The sequence below is a fragment of the Lepidothrix coronata genome, unplaced genomic scaffold, assembly GCF_001604755.1.
Source record: "Lepidothrix coronata isolate B3197 unplaced genomic scaffold, Lepidothrix_coronata-1.0 Scaffold154, whole genome shotgun sequence".
Lineage (NCBI taxonomy): Eukaryota > Metazoa > Chordata > Aves > Passeriformes > Pipridae > Lepidothrix > Lepidothrix coronata.
Genome location: NW_016690334.1, coordinates 876,880 through 903,871, shown reverse-complemented (window position 1 = coordinate 903,871; position 26,992 = coordinate 876,880). Strand labels below are relative to the sequence as shown.

Sequence of the window (26,992 nt, the reverse complement as noted above, 5' to 3'; positions counted from 1 at the left end):
AAAACCCTACAGCTCTCTAATGTTTCCTGTGCTGGAGGAGGTGATTAGAAACAATAAGCCAGTCTAGACAAATCCATCTTCTTATTTGGCTTCGAGATCAACAGTTTCTCTTTTCCCCTTTTAATTTGTCAGATTAGCCACTTGTGTTCAGTGAGGCAACTGAAGTTCAGGTACCCATCAGGCAGCATTTGCACCAGGCCTGAGACAAGAATACTGCTGGTGCTCCAGGAAGATTCTTTTGGGGACAGCTGTACCCCATCCACATGTCTGTACCTCAAGAGCCAAGCACTTTTCTCCAGGAACTGCTCTACTGATGTGCCAAGGTCATTCTGAACATCAGGCTGTGTTGTGGAGAGTGGATAAAACGAGATGTCTTTTGCCTGCCCAGCTCAGAGATCCCAAGATGAGCCATATGAGACCCAGTCTAACGACAACAAAGCCTTGGCAAACCCCTCTGCCTGGGCATTCAAAGTGTTAATCAGTCTGAAAAACAACCCCCAAAGCCTGTGTGTTAATTTGCTATTTAAATTGAAAATTTTTCATTCCACGTCTGCCATGTCTGGCACAAGGCTGCCCTGGGCGTTACTACAATAAAAAATAATTTGGAAAATAATCCTATTGTTCCAGTCACACACATGGGAGTTTCATGTGTAGGGAAGTAGGAACATCAGAAGTGGGATCTGTTGTGTGATCAGAGAGCTGAGTTTGCCCTTTACAACAGTAAAGGGTATATTGGGAGGGAGATCAGAAGCAGGGAGCTAAGGCAGGAGGATGCATCAATAGCTTCAAGGTTAATAAATTCTGACTTGCACAGCCTAAAGCTCTCAAAACCCACCTTTAATGTAGTGAATTAGCAACAGCCTTTACAAACATGTCCACATCCATGGATGGTTAGTCTATCACATCTTTTCCTTCCTTGGCTCCCTCTCAAGCCAGTCATTCCCAGTGCCCATTTCAATGAAGGGAATTGCCCTAAAACACTTCCCAGTTGCCAAAGCAGGAGCCCTTTCAAAGTGCTTCCTCTGCACAAAGTAGAAGCCTCATTCAGAACTCCTTGTGACTGTGACACAGCTTGGATGGGGTAGTTACAGGCACAATCTGCTGTACCAGCAACCCCCTTTTCACCTTCCTCCACATTCCCACTCTTCCACTCTCTTGGCTGCATCCATCCAATGCCATAAAAAAAATATAACTACACAGCATTTGTTGTGGATCAGCTCTCCTGCACACAGGAGTCCCAGACCCTTGCTAGTGAACACTGTGTTGCCTCATCAAGTTTTAAACTCACTTTTAAGCAGACTGTTTTAATCACACAGAACCCTTTGCACTTTGATATCTGTCTACAGACAGACTGTAAAGAGACATCTACAAACTTAAGTGCTCTGCCTACCTATTTTCATTGTAAAAGGTTCTTCTGCTTTTAACAACTTCCTAAGCTTTCCTTGGTTTTGGAAGCTTTTGGAAGCAATCTCCATAGCTCATTTCTAGCCAAGAACAATTATGTGTATTCTCCTTTTAAACCTTGCTGCAATCCAGTTTGTTCATTAGAAATAATAATAAAAAAAAAAAAACTTAAAAAAAGCAAGGCTTTCTCTTGTGAACACCAACACCTTCCCCTGTTATTAAAAAATTCTTGAGCAATCTAAGAAACCGCTTTAGTGCCTCGGTGCTTTGGAAGCCTCTCTTTGGAAGGGAGAGGGTCTTGAGGGAGGAGATCTACATGTCGGTATCCAGGTGGAAAATGGGTTTGATTTGGCCAAGTAATAACAGCTGAAAAAAAGCCCCAACCCTCCATAGCCTGTGCACGCACAGTAGATTCCTTTGGAATGATAACACTGCCTCGAAACATTCCCCAGTACACACGTGGGAAACCGGATGGGGAAAAGGCAGCACCGAGCAAGAGAGGGGACAGCAGGAGGTCTGAGATACAGACATGTGGCCAGAAAAATTCCTGCCCTGTTCTGGGGGGAATTGTACAGCAAACTCCGTTAGACAGGGGTTTGTGGAGGTTTTTGGTTGTCCAAGTTTAAAGTTACCTGCCCGTGCAAAAGGGCAGAGCAACCAAACTGTTCCTCCATGGCAAAGGGGGAAACTCCACAACAGCATTTGAACCACAGGCTTGGTGAGGGTGCAAAGTGATGCACACAAATGATCCCTACTCCTAAAGCAGAGGCTTCACAGGCATCCCTCACTGTTCTGCTGGGAATGGGAATGTCTGGAGTTATTGGTGAGAGGGGTCTCAGTCTGTGTGAGCAAAGGAGTGGCTGACACTGCATACACCCACATCCCATTTTAAACACACACTACTTGCAAAACCTTGGGGCAAATTCAAGGCAAAGCCATTAAAGAGAGATGAAGGTTTTTTTCTCCTCCTCTGTTTACCCAGAGTTTTTCAATCAGAGGATGAAGAGTGACACAACTAGTGCAGAAGATAAAAGTTTGACTAAAACAAGCAGTTATAACCTGAATTTTATCGATGGGTGACAGTTATTCTGTATTTCTGGTACCTTTTTCATAGTTTGGGAAGAACAGCTTACTGTTTTTTTTTTCTTACTGCAGGCAAACCAACAAAGCTGTGAATGACACAGGGCTGCTCAGTAACAGTCTGTGTTTATTATTGCACTAAATATGTACACAAACAGCCTTCACACACCACAGCTCCAAGCTGCTCATGTTTTTTCCCCCTCACACACACATATATGAGAGTTTTCCTGTGCACCTTTCAGCACAGGTTGGAGAAATTTTTACATGCAGTGTCCCAGCAAAGGATGGTGCCAAATTTAGCCACCCTGCAACCAAAACCAGAACTGCCATTGCAACATGGACTCATAGAATATTCTGAGTTGGAAGGGACTTGTCTGGATCAGAGTCCAACTCCTTGCCCTGCACAGGACATCCCAACAATCCCAGCATGTGCCTGAGAGCACTGTCCAAATGCTCCTTGAACTCAGGCTTGGGGCTGTGCCCACTGCCCTGGGGAGCCTGTTCAGTGCCAACCACCCTTTGAGGAAAACCTTTTCCTGGTGTCCAACCTAAGCAGTGCTTGCTTGAGCCATTTCTAAGGAAGTCTACAGGGATGTCCATTTGAAAACAGCAGAGCTGAATGTCAAATTAAATGGCTGTGACACACTCATGTCACGTGCTTCTTACAGCAAAAAAACCTGGTGTGAGTCTGTTGAAACCACTCTCATACACAAGTCAAAAAGGTTGGTTGAACCTCAGAGTATGCAGTGACAGAACAGCTGTCTAACAGGTTCCAGTTGCTGTCAGGTTGACCACAGGAGCAGCCCTTGTTCACCTATTTAACTATTACTGGCAACATTTCAGCCAAGAGTCCATGGGAGGTGCCCAATTCAGGTCAAATGCTTGTGTGGGGTTTGGTGTTGGTCTTAGTTGGGGTTTTCTGGTTGATTAAAAAAAAACAAACAAAATAAACAAACAAACAAACAAACAAAAAAACAATAAAAAACCACCCCCAAACACATCAGAGCTCACAGAGGTGCCATACAAAGTGAGTCTCAACTCCCCAGGGATGCTCAGTCACCAATCCATAACCCAGACACAAAGTGTTGTCCAGTATAATCCAGTCCAGTCTCTAATTGCATTCAACTCAAGATACAAGTTGTGATTATTCTTGTAATTCCACATTCCCACTTTTCTCCCCGCTCTTCCCAGCCAGTGCAGACACAGCTTCACCTCAACCTCCCCAAAGGTTATCCAGTAACTTCTCCAAATGGTACCTGGGAGCTCAAAGTTTACTTTCAGCAAAATTCTACAGTCATTTGCAGAAGTTACTTTGAAAACCTTCTAGTTCAGACAACAACAACCACTCAGCAAGGCCTGACAGACATAATTAGAGAGCTCGATTGTTTCAAAGGACGTTACCCAAGAAAATTAGTACAGTGCTGCAGTCCGTGCAATAAATTTCCAATGGGTTTGGTTACAGAGGTCTTGCAAGGGTTTGAGCCGACTTTTAATTACACTATCAGGCCTCAAGTATTTCTCTGGTGCTTGGCAAAACGAGATCCTGTTATTTCTGCTTGCAATGCACACTCATTCAGAGCTTATCCACAGGCCGACAGCCTAAGAATTCCTACCACTTTGTAATCCAAAATTTTCGTATCATTTGTGATATACATTAGTGACTTCCAGTAACAGCATTTTACTGTGTGATAGTTTAAGCCCTTTGGCTCAGTGCTGTATCCTGAAATACACTGCAGGGAGACTGGAGCTTTTGCTGCAGGTTACGCTGATTTACAGCAGCATTAAGCCAAGCACTGGAACATCCTACAGAGCCAATTTGCCTTTTTGCTCTCTGCTGTACCTCAGATGGGAACACAAAGCTTGCAGCAGCATCCCAGCCCAGACCTGCCTTTGGTGAGACCAAACAGCAGCAGCCTTGGAGCACTTGGCCACAGGCACTTTTGCCCTGAGCCTGTCAGTCCATGCTGGTTTTAAAGGTATGTCCCACATTCAGGCTCCCAAAAACCTTCACTGGCACTGGGCACAGGAAAACACCCCAGCCTGTGCCATCCCCCAGCCCTCTGCTGCTGGGCAATCCAGCCTGCCCTGCTCAGCTCCCTCTCTCACCTCTCAGCTTCCCCTTCAAACTAAATCCTTGTCTGCAAAGACTAACTCCCAAAGACTTTCCAGGCTCAGAGAGGTGCAGTAAACAGGGAGCACAACGACCTCTATTCTGTAAGTGGAAGTTTATACAAGTGCCAAGTATTATCATTCATAGATTTATTATAATCTTCTGCATATATTCATATATAGTACTTTGGATTTTGCAGTTTTCCCTCCAAGATATAACCACACCCTCATGAAATACTCCCCAGAGCCTTCCCTTACATGAAGGGAAATATTACTATTCCCATTTTATTTAGGGGAAAGAAAAGAGAGAGAGAACTTGCCAGTCTCAGTTCCCAGACTTTGTGCTGCTCTATAGAATGTACACTGAGCATTTAAGGAAATAGCCTTTTTCTTGGGAAAGAGTGTGGAAAACAAAGCCTTATGAATCAGCCAGCTAATAATTAAAAGCAACTAAATCCAGATCACTTTAAGCTGCACATGAGAATCTGAACTCCTCAGATGCCGAATTCCTCTGCCGACCAGAAAAGCCAGGGTCACTTGCCCAGCTGGTCACTATTGTTCTGTCCAATAAAGTTCTGGCAGGAATGCATGTTTAACAAAATACAGAGATTAGGCATAGCAAAGAATGCAGCTCCCCCCTCAGTGTTTAGGTTAGCAGGGTTTGCCATGTTGAAATACTGAAGCTTAAGCATATCAGATTTTCTCTGTCCTGTACTGCCAGTGCCAGTGCCAGACACAAGCTGACAGCTCAGTTCTCAGGAGCTCTGCCATTTTAGCTTTAAAGTTTATTAAAAGCAGTATAAAAAATTCACCTCAAAGCTGCAATGGCCACTAATTAAATCAGTGTTTTCTTGGGGATGTAGAGACCCAAATGAGAAAAGCTCTCTGTGCCTCCCATGCACCAGAAGCTCTTGAAGGGCAATTTAAACCAAGTCAGAGACAGCAGGGACCAGATTGAAAACCTTGCAACAAGGTAGCTCATCTTCCAATGTCTTAGGATAGCTTGGATTTCCAAAGGGAAATCACTTGGATTTCCAGTTACTAAATACTGCATCATAATGGTAATGATCTTCCCAACACCTGACATATCCTGGTTCTGAACCATCAAGAGCTCTATCAGTTCAATTTATGTGGGACACAAGACTAGAGTGATACAAGAATGTCATGAGAACAAGCACTACAGATGTTCTGACAGAAACCTTCCGAGATCTTGCAGGAACACAGTTTTTACCAAGTCAATGCTGTGACAAAGCAGCCCTGATACCTCACTGGGCCAAGAATTTCTCAGCTCAGAAAAAAGAATGATATTAAATGGATATTTGAGACTCCTAAGTAGCTTTGCAATGAATATAGTCCTTGGAGAACTGAATGCAAGAAGATTAAAAATAGCCTGAATATACCTCAAAGTTAACAGCCTATATTCAGAGATACCAAGGATTCCTAAGTTCCCCTGAAGGGGTACAGTAGCTCACAGTGGGTGAGATGTGGTTCATAGGTAGGAAGCATCTAAGGCCCTGTTACCATGGCAGTCTCTCCTCTCTTTCTCCCTCCACAAAAAGCTGAAATATCATTTTCTGTCAGAGCCACACAGTAAATCTGGAAGAGGTACAGCTGAGATACAGACCTGCTGACAGGCAGATCTAGGTGTTTTCTTCCAGGAGAGCCTTTTTTAGTTATCCTAGCACAGCAACAGAAACCTTATTTTAGCTGGCATCACTTTCTCTGCCACTGAAAATGCAAACAACTCCAAGTTTGCACAAGATACAGCGATGAGACAAAGCAGCCAGACAGCCCACATTGAGCAGGGTGGCAGAAACCAGACAGGTTCTGTGGAAGCACAAGATGGAATCAAGGAAGCCAAGAAAGCCAAGGCAGAAGCAAGAGAAGTGGCATCAAATAAGAAAAAAAGTTTTCTTCTTTAGGGAAAACACAGGCAGAATCTCCTTGGGTTGGAGCGTTAAATTCGTGTCGGGAGAGCTGTCACCCACTGCTGCCTCAAATGAGGATTTGAAAAAGCTCCCTGTGCTCTGCTGTGTTTACAGCAATAATGAGAGCCTGGAGGAAGGGGTTAGAAACATCTGAGTTTAATAAGGGCTGAGCAGCACACAGCAAAAAAGAAATGTCTGCCCTTCCGTTCGGGGCTACCACACCCCACCAGGCACGGCCGCACCGGGCCAATGGGAGCCCCGGCACGGAGACGTTATGTCATCCCGCCAGCCCATCTGCCCCCAGCCCTTTCCCAAGGAGAAGGAGCATTCCCAACCAAGCTGAGAACTCCCAGCACCACACTTTTGAACAACTAAATAAGCAAAGTCCTGCGGGGAAAAAGCAGATGTTGATTGACCCCGGGAACAAAACGAGCCATGGACAAGAGGGGAAGTTTTTGTGCGGTGCCTTAACTGAGCAATCCCATCTCACAGGGTCATCACAACGGGGCAAAAGGAGTATTTAGCTCATTTAGCACCTATGCTGCTGCCTTTTCTTAGCCCTAAACAGCTCCAACATGCACAGGGTAAGGAGCATCCTATTCCCATTTCTCATACAGAACAGAAGACCAGGAACCTTAGTACTCAGCCCTGCAACTGCAGTTGCTGTGCCTCCTTCCTCAGTGTCCACCCCCAAAACTGTTCTCACATGAAACAGGTACCTTTCATGGAACACCTTGGCCTACACAGCCCTTATGAGGCACTCCTTCCCACAGCCTTGGTCTTTTTATTCCATTGAGAAGTGGAAAGCAGGAAGCAAGAGTCTTGTCCATCTGGAGAGACAAACACAACTCCTCTTCAGAGCACACACATAAAAAAGTAGGAGGACACCCAGAAGAAACAAAACTGAACCTGTTCTTAACTCTACAGACTCAGTACAACTTGGTTACACAACCACATCCAGGGAATACTCCCCTGCCTCATGATTTCACTGCAGTGGCATTTCTGAGATGCTCTGAGCAAACACATGCCTGTATCCAGCGCAAACACTGCAAAGAACATCCCTTCCACCCAGTTCCTGGAGGCAGAAAAAGTGGAATTGATTAAAAAGACATTTGACTACATAACCTGATGTCAAGATTGGACGTGAACTGGGCATTCCTATGTAGTGGTACCTCATGTCAGCTTTAAAGTTTTGACAGATGGTTTGTTTGCTCAGCACGAAGGAAGGTGGTTGGATAAGGACAGCCTTACTCAGCTCTTGGAGGACAGACAGGAGACACCCAAACCACAGGGGTAGAGTCCTGCAATAAGAGAATCTCACAGACACCTTCTCTTCTCAGTTCCAAAGAGCTTTCAAAATCAACTACTATGTTTTTAAGTGGCAGATTCTGTTTTCCAGATAAACCATATTGATATGGAAGAAGAGACTGATCTGTTCCAAACATGTAACATGAAGTTGCCTTCGGCTTTTGTCTCAGTAGCATCCATTGTGTGGGCCTCTGGGGGAAAGCCATTTCTAGACAGATAGGAGAGGTTTTTTCTCTGCCAGAACTATGATTTCCAAGCTTTGGAAGCTGAAAAGGAGTCTGAAACAGCTTCCTATTTGTTAGTCCTCCCAAAAAGATTCAAGCAGTCAAGCCTAGGTAGACATTACAGACAACACTTTCACCCAAGCACACTCTTCACTTCCACATCTGTTCAATTCCAAGAGGAGGAAAACATTAAACTTATCAAAACCATTCAACTTTGTCCAAACTTGTCAAAGCATCTAAACCATGTTATTCCATGCAATAAATTTCACATCAACAAATCATGTCTTCCAAGAAAGGAACAAAACCAATAAGGAACAATATCACAGTTCCCACTCTTGTTTGCTTCTGCAGCATTAAGGACTAACTCAGATCAGTACAACACCGTGCATAGTTAAACTAAGCAGGAGCTTTAGTATTATTCAACTATATAAAAACCTCAAAAATGCAGGACAGGAACCCAATCAGCAGCATTAGCCTTTTTTGACTTTTGCAGCCATGCTCCTCAACAGAATCTTTGTGATATCTAAGTTGGCACAGCCTAGCTGTGTGCTCAAAGCCTCAAAACAAACATTATGCCTGAGTGAAAGTAAGTTTAAGCACTGTCTAGATCTGCCTAATTAAAAGTGAGTCGAGAGCTTTGTGCATATTGCAGAAACATGGTCAGATGAATTTTGATATTACCCTACAGGAGAGGCATCTGTGCTGTACAAACCAGTAACCTTTGCAGCCATGCTAGAGGTCTAATGCAGCAAAAAGCACGAGTGGCTGGTCCACTGTCCTACTGCAGCAGCCCTAAAGCACTTTATGCTTTCAGTCCATCATCATCTGAAAGTCAGTCTTCATTTTTCCCCCTGTATCAAGACAATCCAATAAAACAAAGATGTGAGTAACTATTCTATGATTCAAGTGTCACAGAATCACACCCCAAAGAAAACCTGTGGAGTTTCTAACTTGCCTGTTTCAACCAGGATTTTAGGACACTGCCAAGCTCAGCTTTGAGAAAATTAACAAATAAGAGTTATTGAAAGAGACACATTTGTTAATGTACCCAAGGGGAGCACAAGTTCACTGCCACCCATTGTTTTGCCTCTCTGCTCCCTTTTTCCTCCTAGAGCTGGTAAATGAAACCTACCTGAGAGGAAATGATTCACACAAGCAGCTGGAAAGACAGGATGGCAGATTTCCTAAAGGAATAATTTACTGCAGTGCCTACAGTCACGTCTGGTATTTCAAAGCCATTCCAGTGTCACCAGGCCCTTACACTGCCATTGGTTCCACTGCTAATGGCATTGTGAAGTTACAGCACTGAGCCCCACGAGTCAGATGAAGATCATATGGCTGCAAAGTCCAGGAGACAAACACCAGATAGTTCCAGGGTTTGGTGATGAGCTCAAGACCTTCTGACCCCTTGGTTACCTGGGTCAGGCACTTCAAAGTGGAATTAGGGCAGAGGACTCAGCGTGATACAAATCCTGGTTTGTTTGCTTGACATCCTCAGAGCCCACAGCAAACCAGAGACCCCAGGCAAGGAGCAGACTATTAGGTGATGGAGGGAATGACTCAGAGAGCAAGATCCTGTCAGTAAAAAGGGAGAACCACATTTGGCCAATATGTAGAGTTTTATATTCCACACCCACTTAAGAGTCACAAGAGGTTCAGAATTTGGGGCTGAAATAAGGTTCAAGTCATCTTTCTCTAGTAAAGAGAGAATTAACAGAAATCCAACAGGAAAATTCCAGATATATGTTCTGAAGTGCTCTGTCAGACTGCATAAAATGGGATGCTGATCACCTTTTAATATTAAGAACAAGCTTCTATCACATTAAGAGACTCACAATTACTTAAAAGGACTAAAACCTCCCCTAAGAGGCTGGAGGTTGTTACACTACAGTGCAGTTGTGCTGGGGAGGAGCAAATCCAGCCCAGCACATGTAGCTGTAGGACCAGGCACAACACAGGTGGTTATTCTGAAAAGAATACATCTACCTACAACAGGTCTACCAAGACATCTTGATCTCCAGAGCCAGACATTCAAGTGACCTATTAAGAAACTGGTGGCCTCAAGGAATAATTGACAACATATTTCAAGCATCAGCTAAACATCTGAAAGCATCAACACTTCAGGTTTCTCAAGGGGAAGCAAGACAAGATGTAGTACAGAAAAGGCGTTGTCTGTTTAAATATCTTCCCCACATCAAAGCAGCACACAGAGCATGTTTAACTGTTCCAAAGCGATTTGCCCTCTGACATGGAGTAAACCATTGGTAAAGGAAGATCTGGAAGCCAGGTCTTGCTCTCCTGGGCTGGGCTCTGATGCACAACAAGAAATGGATGAAGGTCACCTGGCCTCTGTCTCCAGCAATGAAAAGCTGCACTTACAGATTCCAGTGGACTGACATTACTTCCTTCTCCATATCCATCCCCAAGAAACATCACTGCTGTAGCAAGCACTGGGAATTACTGTGACCAGAAGTACTGATGTGTAGTTACCAGGATAATCTGGATAAGGATGCCATGTACTGTCCTGTTGTTTGTAACATCGTGGTTCTAATGTTCACTCACAGGAAGAAATCTTTAGGGTGAGGTGTGTTTTGAAGGCCTATCACAGCTGGACTTTGCATCCAACCCAGATGACTTCTGTGATGCTACTGTAATACTCACTCTAACAAAGAATCATTATCCTACATTTCTTTTGGGTTCATGTTTGGCAGTTTTCTTTCAGCTACCTCCACTTCACATCCAAAGAGGTTTCCAGTTGAAGCCCTTCTAGTGTCAGAAGTGTTTAACTCCCACACTTGAGCTCACAGGGGCCTGATGCATGACTGATTAGAAAGTACAGGAAAATAGAACGAGAGAACACCAATTCCAGAGACCACTAACACAGATGCAGCCATTCTTTGAGAACCAAGCTACTTCCAGCATGGGAATAGTACTCCATAGTTTCATTTTGAAGGGTGTGAATAATTATACTTTCTCCTCTAAATTTCCCTTTACCACCACCCCAAGTTTCTTAGACTGCCCAAGGCCTTAGTTTTCTGGCAGAAAAACATGTTCAGCAGTCCTTGGAGCCTCAGGAGCCCATCTCTGAGTCAGTCTGCAACCAACCTATCAAGGGCTATATCAGCACAAAGGATCCCAGAAACTTCCCCCCTTGGAGAAACATAATTCTTACAACAAGTGAATTTTCAAAATATTGATAGCAGATTCCCAAACAGCTCAATCATGTCTTCACCTCTTGATCAAGGACAGGAAAAGACAACTGCAGGAACATGGTGTGTGTCAAGGAAACATGTCAGCTGCAGAGCATCCCATCAGTATGTGCTGACACATACCAAAACCTGGAGCTGCAGCAGTAACTTCCAATGCTCTGGCCCTGCTTGTTTTTGACTCAAGAGAAGTGCCAGAAGTCACTGGACAAAGTACTCACTGGGAAGATTGAAGAAGAAAAGTGAGAATGGCCATGTAGTGTCATGAACAAGAATCACCTTCCCACCATCTTGTCTCTTCCACAGCCTCTCCAGGGCAGAGGCCAGAAAACTCTGCTGTGACAGAGTTGCTGTTGCCTCACATAACTGAGGTGCTACCAAGATCCCATTTTAATGGCAAAAGGACACTGAACAGTGTTAACAACAGTCTGATTCAGTCCTTGAAAAAAAAACCCTTCACACCCACATAGATCAGTGTCAGACTCAGAGCAAAAAGCCTCATTCCCGTTGAGGACCATATTAAATCCAGAAAACTCCGGCTCTCCCAACCTGAAGCTGCACCCGGCAGGAGGCTCCCCCCACAGGTCCAACATTGTGGCTGGGGAAAGTTTTCCCACACAGATTTTCCCATCAGAAAGTGAAGCTGTTAAGACATTTGCCAACAACAAAACTCCACCACTCAGGGGGAAATTAAAACATACAAAGATTGCTTCAACGTGTGATATTTGACTGAGCACTTGAATTTTCTTTTCACGACATCCACCAGTGATTTTTCCCTTCCTGCGATTTTTTTACTTTCCCCTCTGCTTTAAACTAGAATAGGAGATTCTCGCATGGCAGAGTTTCATTAAACTAACTAACTAACTAAATAAAATCTACCAGCTTTCCCAACATCATTGTTTAAATCAGCTTTATGTGGTTTTATACAACACTTTATAGAGTTGGAGAGGGGCACGTTCCCCTGACAAAGCATCAGCTGTCCAAACCACTGAGGCATGGGAAAACTGTGTGAGCGTGAACTGGGGAAGGTCTTTGGTGAGCAGAGACACAGCCCACACTGCTGTAAGCGTGGTAGCTCAGAACAAAGATCTGCAGGCTAATAGATATGTAAGACAAATGACATGTGGTTCTCATTGCAGCTCATGCTTTGGGAAGGGGGTACCTTGGAACAGATCCAGCTGGGATAGGTTTATCCCATTACTCTCCTATAATTTTCTGCCGTTTCAAACCCTTTGACAGTTACTGTAGTTTAACATCACACCCCCTACAGCCTGAGGCCTCTCTGACAGCCCCGCGGACAAACCCACCCCCACCCGGGGGCGAAACCCGCACCAGATGCGAGAGCCGTGCGAGGCACAAGGCTGGTGGTGCCCGCTCTGTGCCTCTGACACGCCGATGGAAATCCGTATCCCAATTCCCAGCCCAAATAAGCGGTGCTAAAACAGAAGCCCTCCTCCACAGCAGCACAACTCACACGGACTAGCTATTAGCAAGAGGAGGAGGAAAAGAGGTAGAGACAGGATGGACGAGCCCTGAATATTAAATCACAAGTCCCCATTTAAGGGAAAGGCAGGGGAAAAAAAAAGAAAAGTGAAATTCAAGAACAACTGGAATCAGGTTAAGCCACTCTCTTGCTTTATACAGTGCAGCTCATTCATCTGAACAGCTGTTTCACCTCTAGAGAAGTACCCAGAGAAAACAGAGGGGAGGGGGAGAAGCCTAAATTGTTTGCTCTACTGGAGCAGCAAGATACAGTAAATCAAAACTGATTTACATGAAGTTTATAAGAAATTGGGTTGGGTAGGAAGGAGAGCAGAAGAGTGGGAGGTTTGGTTTTAAACAGCTACTTGGAAGCTGCAGCTCTTGAACAGAGATCTGTAATTAAGGGCTTTCCTTTGTTGAGCTGAACAAGTTTCTCCTCGCAGCCGAGGGCTATAACAGTTCCCTCTGCCGGCATCCCCACTGTCCAGGCTCGGGAGGTTTTCCGGCTCTGGCTGCGCCGTGCACAGGGAACACGCTGCCCTGCAGACCCAGCAAAGCCCCTTCCCGTCCCCGACGGGCTGAGGGCGGTAAGAGGAGAGAGTTTGCGGGTGTCATTTCCCAAAGCTCAGCATCTCGTTTTCCCAGCCGCCCCCTGTCCCTGAGAGGGACAGTGCTCAGGCAGGTAGGGAGCCTCCCGCATCCCAGTTAGGATGCGGGCAGCCCAGCCCAGCCCGGCTCCCGGCGAGCCCCTGTGCCCTCCGCGGGGACCGCTGCCCGTGCGTCCCCCGGAGCCGCCTCTCCCGGGAGGCGTTCCCGGTCTTACTCACCGGCGACTGGCGAAGCCGCTGCCCGGCGAGCCCGAGCTCTGCTCTGGGTAGTTGTGCTGCAGGGTCGATGCTGGGAATTGGTAGAGGAAGCCCGTGCCCAGCGCGCACCCGTGCAGGCAGCAGCACCAGGACAAGAAAAGGGCGAGCTGCATTTTTGCGAGGACGGGCTTTTCCTACCGCCTCCCCCTTCTCCTCTTAGACGGCGCGGCAGGCGCGGGGCCGCACAGCGCTCCCCCGGCCGGGGTCACGGCGGGATCCCACGGCACGGAGATGCCCCCGGGAGCGGGGACCACGGGGCTGCGGTGCCCGGGACACGGGGATGGCTGCTCCGGCTCCCGAAGGGAAGCGCGGTCCCTCGCGGCTCGATGCGCCCAGGGCGCTCACTCAGCCCCGGATGCCTTTTCAAATTTGGCGAGGTTGGTCCGACTCCGTCAAAGGGGGCGTGGGGCTTCGGCGTTAACCCTTGCCAGGCCTCGCGGCAGACCCCGCTGCGAAGGGGCTCCGGAGGTGCGGGCACTCGGGCACCCCGAGCCCGGGCCGGGGGAGGCTGAGCCGCGGCCCCGCTGGGCACGGAACGCCCGGGGCTGCGCGGGCCCCCAGGGCAGAGCTGGCACGAATACCCACCCCCAACCGAGAGCAAACCACTGCCCAAAAGCCTGTGCCTGCTGCCATGTTCATACTGCAGAAATTACACAGATAAAGGAGGAAATAAATAATTTTTAAGACGCTTCACTCGCAAGGTAACCAGCAAGAATGTGATCTCTGCTTCAGTATGTGCATCCTGCACATTCTGGCATCACATGGGGACACAGCTCAGTCGTGAATGTGACAGTGTGGGGTTGGCTGTTGCACTCAGTGGCCTCGAGGTCTTTTCCAACCTGCATGATTCTGTGATTCACAGACTAACACTCTCTTTGCCACCACCTCCCACAGACCACCTCTGCCTATCATCCAGCATGGCCCTGAGCTTGGAGAACTGCACAGTCAACCCCAGACAGGAGGAACATTTTTGCAGGAAGGATGTGGGTGTTTCACAAAGGCACTACCCTAAGAAGGAAGGCACCAGCACAGCTCCCTCTCTGTACTGCAGCAGAGTCTGTGTTTAAAACCACTGTACATCTCCCATTTGGCTGCAGTGTCACAGACCCCATTTGTTGGCCTTTCAGCATTCCCTTCCCAGGTCAAGAGGAACCTGGGCTGCTGCAGCTCCTGAATGGGCAAGTGACTCATCTGAGCCGAACTCCACAAGGAGGGACTTAATTTTTGAGGTGACACAACTGTCTAAGTTTTTTCCCCTCAGATCCTGCAAGCTCACAACACTGCCTCAGCACCTTCACTGTGTGACCATCCAAAGATAGCCCTGATGTACCACATCTTTTGCTTCCGTGCCAGGGGCCCAGGGCCTTTCCATGGGGCTCAGCAAGGGCAGAGACTTCTTCTCCTCAAGGGCAACACAATTCCTATAAGATGCTACAGCTGAAAAATGTTACCCACAAGATACTGAAAAACTCCACCATCTTGTATCTGGCATTTGTTCTCCACCCACAGGTGAGCACCTACCCCTTCCCCCACGGTGCCCACCTCCAGAGCCTGCACACAGAGATAAATGGCCCCTGGCTGGAGCCTGTAACCAGACAAGTTTAGACTGCAAATGAGGCACCAGGTTTTTCAACAGCCACTGTCATTAATCACTGGAGCAAATCCCCCAAGGAGGCAGAGGTACAGTCTGCACGGCAGCTCAGCACGGCCTCCCTGGGGGTGCCCAACAGCTGCCCCGGGTGTGCCAGACCCAGAGCTGGAACGAGCAATGGACTCTGAGCTCAAAGAGAGCTCTAAAAGCCTGGTGCAGGAGCACTGGATCACCAAGCCCACTCAGAAACAGGCACTATTTATTTACAAAAGGCCCTCAGTGCCTGAAGCCAGGATATAACAGGACCCTCTGTCCCCAGCCCTGGCTCAGCCTGAGCACCCTTCCCTTTGGTCTCCTCTCACCCTCAGCAAGGGGAACATTTTCCCTGCCTTTCCCCCCACAAGAAAACACAAAGCTCCCAGCTACTCACCCTAGGATGCTCAGCCTCTCAGCCATTCTGCTCCAAGTCAGTCCTGAGGAACCCTCTACTCAGCCTGACAGGGTAATAAAAGAAAACACCTACTCTCTGGTCTCCCCTCTCAGTTGGGCTACAAACCACACCAAATTCACTTGTCTTTTGAGGAAGCAGTCAGGAACTGGAGCACACACAAAGCAGTTTTTGAAGGCTCCCCTCCCCTTTAATCTGGGTACTCATCCTCAGCTGTGTGTGCTCAGCCCAAGTGGGTTCAGCTGAACATCCAACCACCAGCAGTTTGCTGCAGCTCCAGGCTGAGTGCTGAGGGCTGGGATCAGCCTTTTGTCCCAAACACACAAAGTTCCCTCTCCTGACAAGCTGGGATAGATCATTTATCAATATTTAACAACACTGAGCAAGACCAGTGGCTTTCTGCCCCATTCTCCTGGCTTGGGTTACCCCCTTCAGAAGCTCTTCGTAGTCTTTAAGTCTTAACTCCCCAAGAGCATTTCATTTTCGGCTGCATGCAAAATTTGCTGCTTCAGCCTTCACTGATTTTGCAAGACCCTGGGAGATATTAAACACAGGTGATTAGACAAGACATGATTCTGGCAAATTATTAGAGACATCTGTAGGAAGCTAATGGTCTTCCTATTTCATGAACTGAGAGACTGGAGACCAAAGGTCAAATGACTTTGCTCGAGACTGGAAAGAGCTAAAGGCAGAGCCAGAAATAGAGCTCAGATCTCCAGACTCCCATTCCTTCTGTCCCTAATGCACACTTGCTTCTACTCTGTATGGCTGATTTGAAATGAAAATGAAGAATTGACTTCCAAGCTGTTTTTGGAAAGAGAGAAGAAAGGGTGATATTGTCTACTGTAAGGGGAGAATTAAAGATGACATTTCATTTTAGTCCTTTGGATATGTGTAATATAATCAAACACAATAGCAGTAATAAATGAATATTTTTTCTCCCCACGGTGCTTACGAGTGCAACATATTCTAACAATTTCTCAAAACTATGTTGATAAATTGGAAACACAGTGATGGAGGTAACAAAGACAGCCAACAAAAACATAATCCATTCAATTTATCAGAGGGACTGGTTTTGAGAAGAGAACCCTTGAAATCCGAACAGTCCTATTCTTACAAACCAGACGTAATATATATCAAAATATACAGCTACACTTTCTATGCCTGAGCATAAGCATGTTAATTAAAGATTTGCCCAGGCAATCAGGGCTAAATAAATTATCTGGATGTATTTCACCCACTCAGTTCACGATGGAGGAGGCAGGGTGGATACTGGAAAGCCACGATGCAGGGAAGCACGAGGGGAAGAAAAGTAAAGAGGCAAGGGGCAGGTTTTTAATTTACCAACCCTATATACTTTGCTGTCATGAAAAAGCAGTCCTTGGAGGGCTGTCCTTCCATGCAGGTGACAGCCTTACACTGTCATGTCAAAGAATAATCCACTGGATATGGATTGTGTGGGCACTTAGAGTTTCACAAGGTCGGCAGTGTTTTTCAGCTTCCTAGTCCATCAGGCAAACCTGAGACATAAGACACTAGAAACTGTTCTGTGAAAATATCTATCATTTCTTTAAACATACACACCTCATGTGCAAGCCAACTAATAAATGAAGTAGGGGGAATATAGACAGTAAAAGGAATATTCAACATTTAGTCTGATTTATGTTCAGTGGAAAGGGATAAAATGGAATGATACAGTGAAAGAGGGGTTTGGTTTCGATGATGTTTTCAGTTTGAAAGGTGGCTCAAAAAGGTAGAAAAGCACTGCTGTACCTGTGAGCATCTCCAGAACTGTAATGCCATCTCAACTCTTCAGCACCACTAACAGTGGGACAAAAGCCAGTAGTCAGCTGAAAAAAAGAGTCAGAATGTTATCAGAATCACGGCAAACAAACTTTGAAAGGCCTACCCCTTGGATTTAGTGAGTGCACCTTTCATGCAGATACTGAGGAGAAACTAAAGGAAAACCAGCTTTGTTCTAGCTGATAAAACCTTGTGGAGCTTTAGAATTATGAAGTGTCCTTTTGAAGTTAGAGTAAAGTAATTGATAAGATCTTCTAAACCCAAAAATCATTTAGATAAACCCCTTCTAGCTTCTCAAAATGCCTAGATTATTTCCTTGTGATATACAAAGCACTCAAGGAACCTTGGAAAATTGAAGGAGATGGATAAGAGGTTAGTAACAGTAAGAGTTCAAGACCTCTACTATAAATTAAATTATAAGATTACTAAGGTTATTGTAACATGTCTGTTACTGAGAAGTCAAACCAAACCTGAGGCAAACTAAAAATTTTAGGAGACTGCAGTGGTTTTCCTTTTAAGCTGGAGAGAATAGTGTGTGGACATTTCTTGAATTTGACCTGGAATAAATCAATCACAGCTGAACTTCAAATGGAATAGAATTGGAAAAAGTCACACTTACACCAGCAGTTCAGCCTACAGTAAACCTGGTAGATGGTGTTATTGTGTGAAGCACAAGAAATGATCCAGAAGTCATGACTTTGGCAAAATTCATTGACCATAGATGAGAATGTTGTCTGAGTGAAGCACTTGTGTGGGTATTATAAAGCAATACAGGGGATAAAATAACTCAGATTGAAGCATAATTCAGCAGATGAAAAATGTGATGACTCCAGAGATCAGCAAGACAATGACTGTGTCTGGTGGAATTACACATACTCTGAGCGTGATTGTGCCCTGGGAAAAATGATTTATGCCACCTTTGATGTCAGGCACTGATCTGCACAAGCACAGGGAGTTTGTGGGCACACCCTTGATCCATCAGATCACCAAGAATGCAATAAAGCAGGAGTGCACTCAGGTGGGATAAAGCCAGGGCAGAAATAGCACCAAGTCTGTTGCACTCAAAGCTGCCAGAGGAGAAACACGTTCAGAAGTTGCCAGGAAGGACTGGAAGAGTTACCTAATCCCTCTTCCTTCTCCCTGCTAGAAGGCAGGATCTATTATACACAGATTATTGTTGGCACACATTTTTCTGCCTTGTTCTGAAAAACCTCAAGGCAGAAACTCCCCGTGGTCATCTGAAAACATACTTCAATATTTTGTGCTCTGTCCTGGTAGTTTTTCTTAACATCCCATCTCAGTCTGGTTTATTGCAATTTAAGCTCCTAATGGCTTACTTTTCTCATTATGGATACAGAAAACTATTCCTCCTCTCTTTTAACAGACTTTTAATTCCTCAATGTACTTTTAAAAATGTTTTAACACCTCTCCTTTCCTTCTAGAAGCAAAACAATGGCAACTCCTTCAGATTTTCCCTTCAGGTCACGTGTTAGATAGTTAGGTAGAGCTGTTTGGGTATTCTCCTCTGGACTTGCCAGCTGGTCTATATCTTTCTTATGGTATCCATGACCTCTACTTCTGTGGAATACCACTGCCCTGCTGAGGATTTGCCTTTTTGACATCTGTACATCATTGTTAATCCATGTTTAGTTTGGGATCCTCTACCTTTTCTGCAGAACTGCTGGCCTGACATTCCCTCATCCTGTACTTGCTAGTTAAAGTTATTCCTGCCAAAGCACAGTGCCCTGCAGTTGTCCTTAATGAGTTTCATCTTATTTTATTCAGATTATATCACCAATTTGTCAAGATCACTTGAAATTTTAATCCTGCCTTCCAGTACTCTTGCATTCAGTTCCAGCTTTGCCTCATCTACAGATTTAATAAGCTCCCTCTTCCATTGCTGAGGTCACTAAAGAAAACATTGGGAGGTCTGTCTCCAGGTCTGTATCCTTGAACCATGTTCCTGTTCATTAACTGCTCTTTAAACATTATTCAGTCACTGAGGGCTGCCTGCTTGCTTGATGCTGCACAGGACATAAACACTGAATTTATAAATCCTCCAGACCACAAACAACCTTGAGCTTCTATAACAAAATGAAGCACTTTGTAACGTGCAGTGGGAGCAGCTACCAGAGACCAGGCTGCAATTTTTATTGGAGTCACTGACTGCAGGATATCCACATTCAGTGGTATCCCAATGCTTAGCTGGTTTGGAAACCTGTCCTGAGCCATGGACTCTCTGAATCTCAGACATGCAAGAACTTTCATGCCCAAAGAATGTCTCAGTTTTTGGACTCTGGCCCCAGAATCCTCGTACTTCTCTCATTTTCCCCATGGACCCAGGTTGCCTGACTTGAGGAACCCCACATGAGTGGGAATCTCAGTTCCCTCTCTGTATTGTGCAACCACATAAGAGGGACTGGGCTCACCCCCTTCCTGACAGAATACACAGGTAAAGGCACACAAACCAGATAAGAAAGGAGTTATGGAAATAAGCATCCTCATCCCAGCTCCTGCACACCTGCCCTGTGGAACCAAGGAGAAGAACTGGGGGGGATGCAGGTGAGGAATCTGGAGTCCCCTTTCATCCACACAGCAAATCTGAATGTTCCATCCTTATTTTTACACCTTTTATTGGTTTTTTTCCAAATCTCCCAGGAACTTTCTCCATGAGCCATGACAATTAGGCCTAACCACAAGAGTCTGCTTTTCTTAGCTGGCTTTCACAGGACCTTGGCCCTTCAAAAATTTGTGGGCTGCACACTGAAAATCTCTGCACTTGGTCCCATTGCACAGGGACCATCACCTTCACAGCAGGATCCTGCCCAGCTGAGAGCTGTAATTACCACCAGTATTTTCACCTTAGTTAAGGTGGATTAGCAGCAGCCACCTGCTTTCCCCCTCTTTTCTCCTCCTCCTTGTTCCACAGTGTCCTTACCTGCCAGCCATGTCTTCACACTGCAAACTTCCTGCCAGTCAGTGCCTTCCTGCACCCCCCTTGCCTTGCCCCTGCTGGATCTCACCACACAGGCTGCAGGTGTGTCCCAAAGCCTGGCTTTCACTGTCCCTGTGAGCCACTGGTCAACAGCCACAGTCCAACTGTCACACTGTCCTTTCCTTACAGTTCTATCTCATCTCATTCTGCTCTAAAGCACTGCACATCCACACTCACAGGACTGCTCTGACAGCTGACATTACATATTTCTTGGAGCATTCCTATGAGCCTCTCCCTCCTCTGTCTTCATTCTTTTCCCAAGATCCTATTTGCCAAATTAAGTCGCCTTGTTTTCATAGACTTTGTCTGTTTCAATGTGATTCATCTCCTTCATTATTTTAAAATCATTTCAAATCACTGCAAGATCTCTTTTTAAACAAGATAATACCAAAGCTCTTCAGTCTTGCTTTATAACTCAGAGCTAAAAGGCACAGTGTTACTGTCATTTTCTCTGCTTTATCCCTTAATCATGTCCTCCTTAGGTGGAGTGAGCAGTACTGAAAAGAGCACTCTCAACAAGAACTCACCAGTGGTTTAGGTAATAACAATAACACCTTTTTGATATATACCCTGTTCTTACCATAATGCAACCCAACATCCTGTTCAGTTGTTGGGGTCTTTTTTCTATAGCTGTGTGCTAGGCTGGGGTTTCTGGGGATTATTTAAAGAGAATATTCTCCAGATTTATTAATTTATGAACATTTTGCTCTCTCCATTCTAAGGGGAGCAATCATGTAAGCAAACCCCAACACTGTTCAGTGGCCCTGCCTTGCTCTTTAGCTGGCTCTCTACCTAATCTCCTCTCTTGAACCTTACAGATTCCTCCATGGAAGCAATAAAAAGGCAGCTAAGGTGCTAAATACGAAAGAATCATTGCAGGCATTAAAGGCTAAAGTCACTGCAAGGCAACAGGTTCCAAGTATTTCTTGGCTAAGCACACGTGCACTAATGCTAGCTTAGGTGTTCACAGTGCACTCCATTGTCAGCAATGGATTCCACACCTAATGGATTTCCAAAATCCACCCCTCTTCCAGGCCTCGCTTCCATTTCTGAATGACCCAAACTGGAGCTACTAAACTGTACTTTCCAAATACCCAGCTCCACACACAGAACACAGATCTCTCACCACGAGAAATGCTCTTCATCTCTCTCTGGTTTCTCTTCTGCCCGAGGGAGATCAATCTCTCTACAGATGCAAAACCAATCCCCAAATAATCCTCTGGGATTACACTGGCTCACAGCCCCCTGTGCCACAGGGTCTCAGGCAAGAAGGATGCATGGGCTGTCAGTCTGCACCCAGAAAGAATCTGGTTGAACTCCCTGACCTACCAGAGCCATCAGGAAATCTCTCAGTGCCTTCCTTTGTAACACGGGGTTCAGTGCTCTGTTATATATCATGGCTATTGTGAGGATAATAGAAATGGAATAAAAATGACATGGTATAAATAGCAACAATAATGAAACAAGAGAAGAAAAAAACAAAAGAAGCAAGATGAGATGTAATCTAAAGAGAGATATAAATTGTTCTTTGGCAGAAAGGAAATTATAAAGTCTGCAAGATACTATGAAATGTTTAAACTGATTGTTGCCCAAAAAAAGGAAATAAAAGCTTTTGACCAGACTAAGGAGATTTTTGGTATGTGATGGAATGGTAGGACAAGACTATCAGCCTTGCTGTGTGCCTGGAAAGAAGTGGCTCAGAGGAAAACATTTTTTGGCTCAATTCAGAGTGTTTAACTCTCAGATTGTTGTGAGAAACCCAGTGCAGTGCCCCAAGTGCAGGGTGATGCCCTGTTCTGCATTGGAAACAGGTGTTCAGCTGGCTGTGTTCTAGCAGAGCACAGGAGATTTGTCCCAGATTTTCTGGACATGATCTCTGGGTAATAGTTGCCTTTTTTTTTTTTTTCAGATGTTTCAATAAAATTAGATAATCGTTTTCCATGTTCTGGGCCTTTCCTAAACTGACTGAGAACAGATTTACAGAGCTGGGCTGTAGGTTGGGCAGAGAGGGAGCCTGGACAGTGTACAGGGAAGGTGAGTGGAGTTTGGAAAAAGCAGTGCTGCAGTTCTGGAGCATCTCTGGGAACAAACACAGCTTGTTCCATGTTCCCTGGGACACTGCAGCTACAGCTCTGACCTCCTGAGGTCTGGGGAGGAGGAGAACACACAGCCTTCGTAACCCAACCATTCATTTCCTTAGTTTTGAAGCTGTGTCAGGTAAAGAGCTACATTAACTAAAACTCTCCACTGTGTTTATTCATTTTAAAAGGCTTTGAGATACAGTTTCTCTGAAAGATCCTCTACAATCAATCTCCATTGTTCTGTGTATACTTGCAGAAGATAACAGCTTCATTAAAATATGGTGTGCTATTAACTGCAGTAAATACATAGCCTTAAACCTTAAAATGTAATGCAATTAAATAAGAAATATGAACCTAAGGAGGTTAAGTGCAATCAACCACTGACATACACATTTGATTTGAATTAGAAAACACACACAGAGGGAAACAAAGGGCCTCCATCCATACTTGGATAACAGGAAATCCCCTGGACATAAAAATGGTGAATTTAAGAATGGAGAACATAAAGGTCTAGTTCAAATTAAAGATTTTTATGACTGAAGACTCCATTAAATCTTTGAACACTTACAGTAAAGAGTTTGGAATGCTTCCAGTCCAATTCTTTGTGTTCTCACAAGTGCAGATTATACTTCTGAACTTCTATGGCAAAAGAAAGAAAGAGTGATTGTATTAATCCATCTAAATCTGCAGCTTGCTAATTAAGATGAAAACTATAACAATCTGTGCTTAGGTGAAGCACAGTATTTTTATAACCCAGCTCAAGACAGCATCACTAGCCAAGCCAAGAGCAGAAGATTTAAGCTCTCAAATTATTGAAGAACAATAAAATAACGAACCACTTAATGCTACACAATCAAAAATCTGTATTAAATACGAACTCTTTTATAATACCCAACCCACTTCCCTTTTTATATTTCCAAAACATTCCTCCTGGTGTTTAAAACACACAGTACAACACTTTGCTTCAAACTCCACCTGCAGAAATGGAAGGAGGTTCAGCTGCAGCAGGTCCCACTCAGAGTGCCAGTCTCATACATGTTCATTTGTGAGCCCAAAGATGTTAAGGAGGGAATTTCAAATGAAGAGTCTGCAAGTGAGCCAAGCATTGGAAACTAATATACTACTTTTACCAGGTTTTAAAGGGAATTGAGGCAAAATTATCAAGCCTACAGATTTTTAAGTCGAGGGTGTAGAGTTAAGAATTCATCACTGTATCCAGGTACGAAAGCAAAAGAGGATTTTATTCCAGACTTCTCAAAACATACTAATTACTGGTATAAATCTGTTGTCTCTAGTGGCATATTGCCAAGAGGTAATTGAGCCTTAAATGAAAAGGAATGGGAGCCATGTGAAAAGCCAGCTGCCTTGACCCAGGATGTTAACAGAAACATAATGCCTGGAAGGATCGGGGGTTCAGGAACTCCTGTGTTTGGCCACAAACTCCAAAGTAACACATAAGTCAAACCAGAGAATGAAAATGAGAGAAAACAAAATCTTTCTGTCAGTAGGCTCTCCTCTCCTATAGGGCACATGGCAGTCCCTCTAAGGACATTACACACTTCTTTGCTTTCTTTCTATGAAGTCATTGAGGGTCTGGCCTTGAGTGAATAACTGGATCAGACAATGTTAATAAGTCTCTGCAGCCCCACACGGGTGGCAGACACCACAGCTGCCAGGGAGAAACAAAGCTCACTTTGAAATTTTATATTCCAAACAAAAAACATACGGGCCTAATAGAAAAGGTTCCGAGAGCCCTTGTGAATCACAAGTAACAATTATCCTTTCATTGTCTCGTTTTGGTGCTTTCAGGTCTACCACCTCCGATGTCATTTTTACCAAACATAGAGGAAGGGGTTTTGCCCAGCCCAGCAAGGCTGCCACACTCTCTCTTCTAAGAGTAAAGGGTGCCTGACACATCCCAGCACAATATTCCTCATTTCTCACCATCGGGCTCTTTGACTGCTCTCACAAGCAGGTATCAAGAACACCAAATCAGGAGGTCTGACTAATTCTAGGACTATATGCACTCCTTAATTTAGTGTACATCTGCACAGCAGACAACAGAAATGGTCCCATCCTTGTCCCACTTGGCCACGTCCCCGCTGGTCCTCGTTACCTTCTTTCTGTTAGCACGGGGGTTTTGTGCTGTTGTGCAGTAAAGGGGGTCATGGAGCTGATTCTTTTATTTTATTTTTTCATCCCAGACTGGTTTTCAATTGAATCAGTTCCATCTAAACTGGTAATTGTGAGGAAGTCAGATGGAGAGCTGGGGGTGTGAAGGGAGGCAAATGCTACTCTTTGAATCTGTGGTGATCTGGTTAGAATCTTGTGTAAAAGAGCAAGTGTCCACAGTGCAAATTAAGAGCCCAGGCTCTGTCAACAGGCAGTGAAGACCCTCCTAATGGGTAGTTCAGAATACCTAAACCAGAAGCCTAAAATTAAACAGCATGAATATGATAAGCCCATAGTGTCTCAGTAATGTAACTCCCACAAAGAGCTGAGGCTCTATTTACAAATGCAAATGATCTGGGCTTTAGCAGAAATACTTTTGCTTAATGTCTTTTTTCCATGGAAAAATTGAACCTTTCCCCTGTGAGGGGGAATGAAGACCCTCTGAAGGGCTTTCCTGCTAACACAATAAACATCTGTGGGTTCTTTCCTCCCTAATGCTGTTTTTCTAGGGGTCCCTCTCTGATGAATTAGCAGTCCCAGTAGATCGTGGCAAACAATCCCACATCCCACATCTTAGGAAATGGTACTTCTTGGAACTGATTGGTTTGGTCTGCCTTAACACAGGCAAGTTAACACCACATTATCAAATGCACTGAGGTCACCAACCTCCACCAGATGATCTGCTTGATCTTTTTCAGACCAAAAAAAAAAAAAAAAAAAGAAAAAAGAAAGAAAAAGAAAAGAGAAAAGAAAAAGAAAAAAAGCTTGGATTCCTGACAGAAATCTGAGTGCTCCAAGCTGGAAGCAGTAGGCTCGGTCACTCACAGCCCACCCACCTACAGATCAAGATGGACTGGAACAACCTCCTCCATAAGCCAGAAAAGTGAAGGGGGTTGGGGGGTGGGAGGAAGAGTTTCATATTTCATCTACCACTTTTAATAGAAAACAGAACGTGGTGGGGGGTTGAAAGGAAAATGGTAAATCCCTGGAGATCCCGAGTGTTGGCCTTGCAAGTCAAAACTGTCAATCACACCGTGTGCCCTCCAACTCTGCTTTGTGAAGGGGAGCACGGAAAGGAGGAAGGGACTGGCACGTTCAGCCACTAGGTGTTACTGTTGCTCCACGGACTGTGATCAGAGCAACCTCTCTGGAATAAGCAAAACATCCATCAGAGACATCATCTGCAGCTGGACCTGAAGATTTAAACCATAGGAGCTAAATCCTACTTCAGGATTTGCATATTGTGACTCACAAATCAGGGAATTTTGGTGTCTTTTCTTGGGGTGGTCACGGAGGCAGGGTTTTGTCTATATGCCACTGCATGAATGGAGCAAGTTAAATTAATCCCTTGGGAACTTCCACTGACTTTGATGAAGGGTCATTGGGAGAATGGGGCTGCTTAAGTTGGCACTGAGTTCATGGCCACTGGTCAGGAGAATGCATTGGCCACTAAGTTGTCTGCCTGAGTTACCTGTCCCCCCTGCCTCCTCCATACCTGGCCATGGCCAGATCTCCCATTTAGAGGCATTTTAATTAATCTGGATCTCCTGTCAGCTGGTGGGCTGCTCGGACAAGTAATTTAACCTTCCTCTGCTTTGTTTCTCCATCTATAAAATGGAAATAAAGATCCTCATCTCCTCTGGGAAGGACTTTGAGGCCACAGATCGATCAGAGTTGTAGTCCTTGACAATGTGTTGGCATGAGCCAAGCAACAAGGTTTTGCATGAGCTTTTCCTATTTATTTCAGAATAAGTTTCCTGAGAGACACTGAACTGAGTGTTACCCTGCAGACTCAAGACAAAGAGCAGGGCTCCACTGCACCCCTGTCAAAGCAACTTAATGTCCTGTTTCCATTTTCTCCCTTTTCATAGCCCTACCAAAACTTTTTTCCAGAGAGCTGCCACACTTCATCCAAACCATCATTTACTTAATCAACTACACTTTGAGCCCTGGAGACATATCCCTGCCCTGAGCTTCGTAAGCAACAAGCCTTGAGACTGCAATATTGATTTTCTCCTTAATTTTTAATAACGGGCTACAGTGCTCAAAAATAGGTGTTCCTTCCTCTCAATTCCTCTGTTCTAGGCCTTGCCCCCAGATGAACGAGTATAAATAAATGGAGGATGTAGTGCAGGTCCCTGCCTGTACCCACTGAAGAGCTGTTTCTGCACACACACAATAAATGTCATGCAACAAACAGCAACCAGGCAGAGCCTCCCCTCTCATGGTGAGCTGTGCCATGTGGTTGTACTTCTAACCAAGGCAGCATTTTCACACACAACTCCAGTGCTCTAG

General features: G+C 45.1%; 1 protein-coding gene across 5 annotated transcripts in view; it reads right to left on the bottom strand.

The window, feature by feature from the left end:
• The window catches only part of COL26A1 (collagen type XXVI alpha 1 chain), a 181,065-nt gene that overhangs the window by 152,998 nt on the left and 1,075 nt on the right, over positions 1–26,992 (bottom strand). For 2 of the 5 annotated variants that reach the window (XM_017828944.1, XM_017828945.1), the window contains exon 1: positions 13,569–13,720. In XM_017828944.1, the coding sequence (XP_017684433.1) occupies positions 13,569–13,720 (152 nt within the window). Of the gene's footprint in view, positions 1–13,568; positions 13,721–15,628; positions 15,679–17,419; positions 17,497–20,387; positions 20,496–23,093; positions 23,165–26,992 lie in introns of those variants that run through there. The other 3 variants (XM_017828947.1, XM_017828948.1, XM_017828946.1) reach the window with 3 other exon arrangements.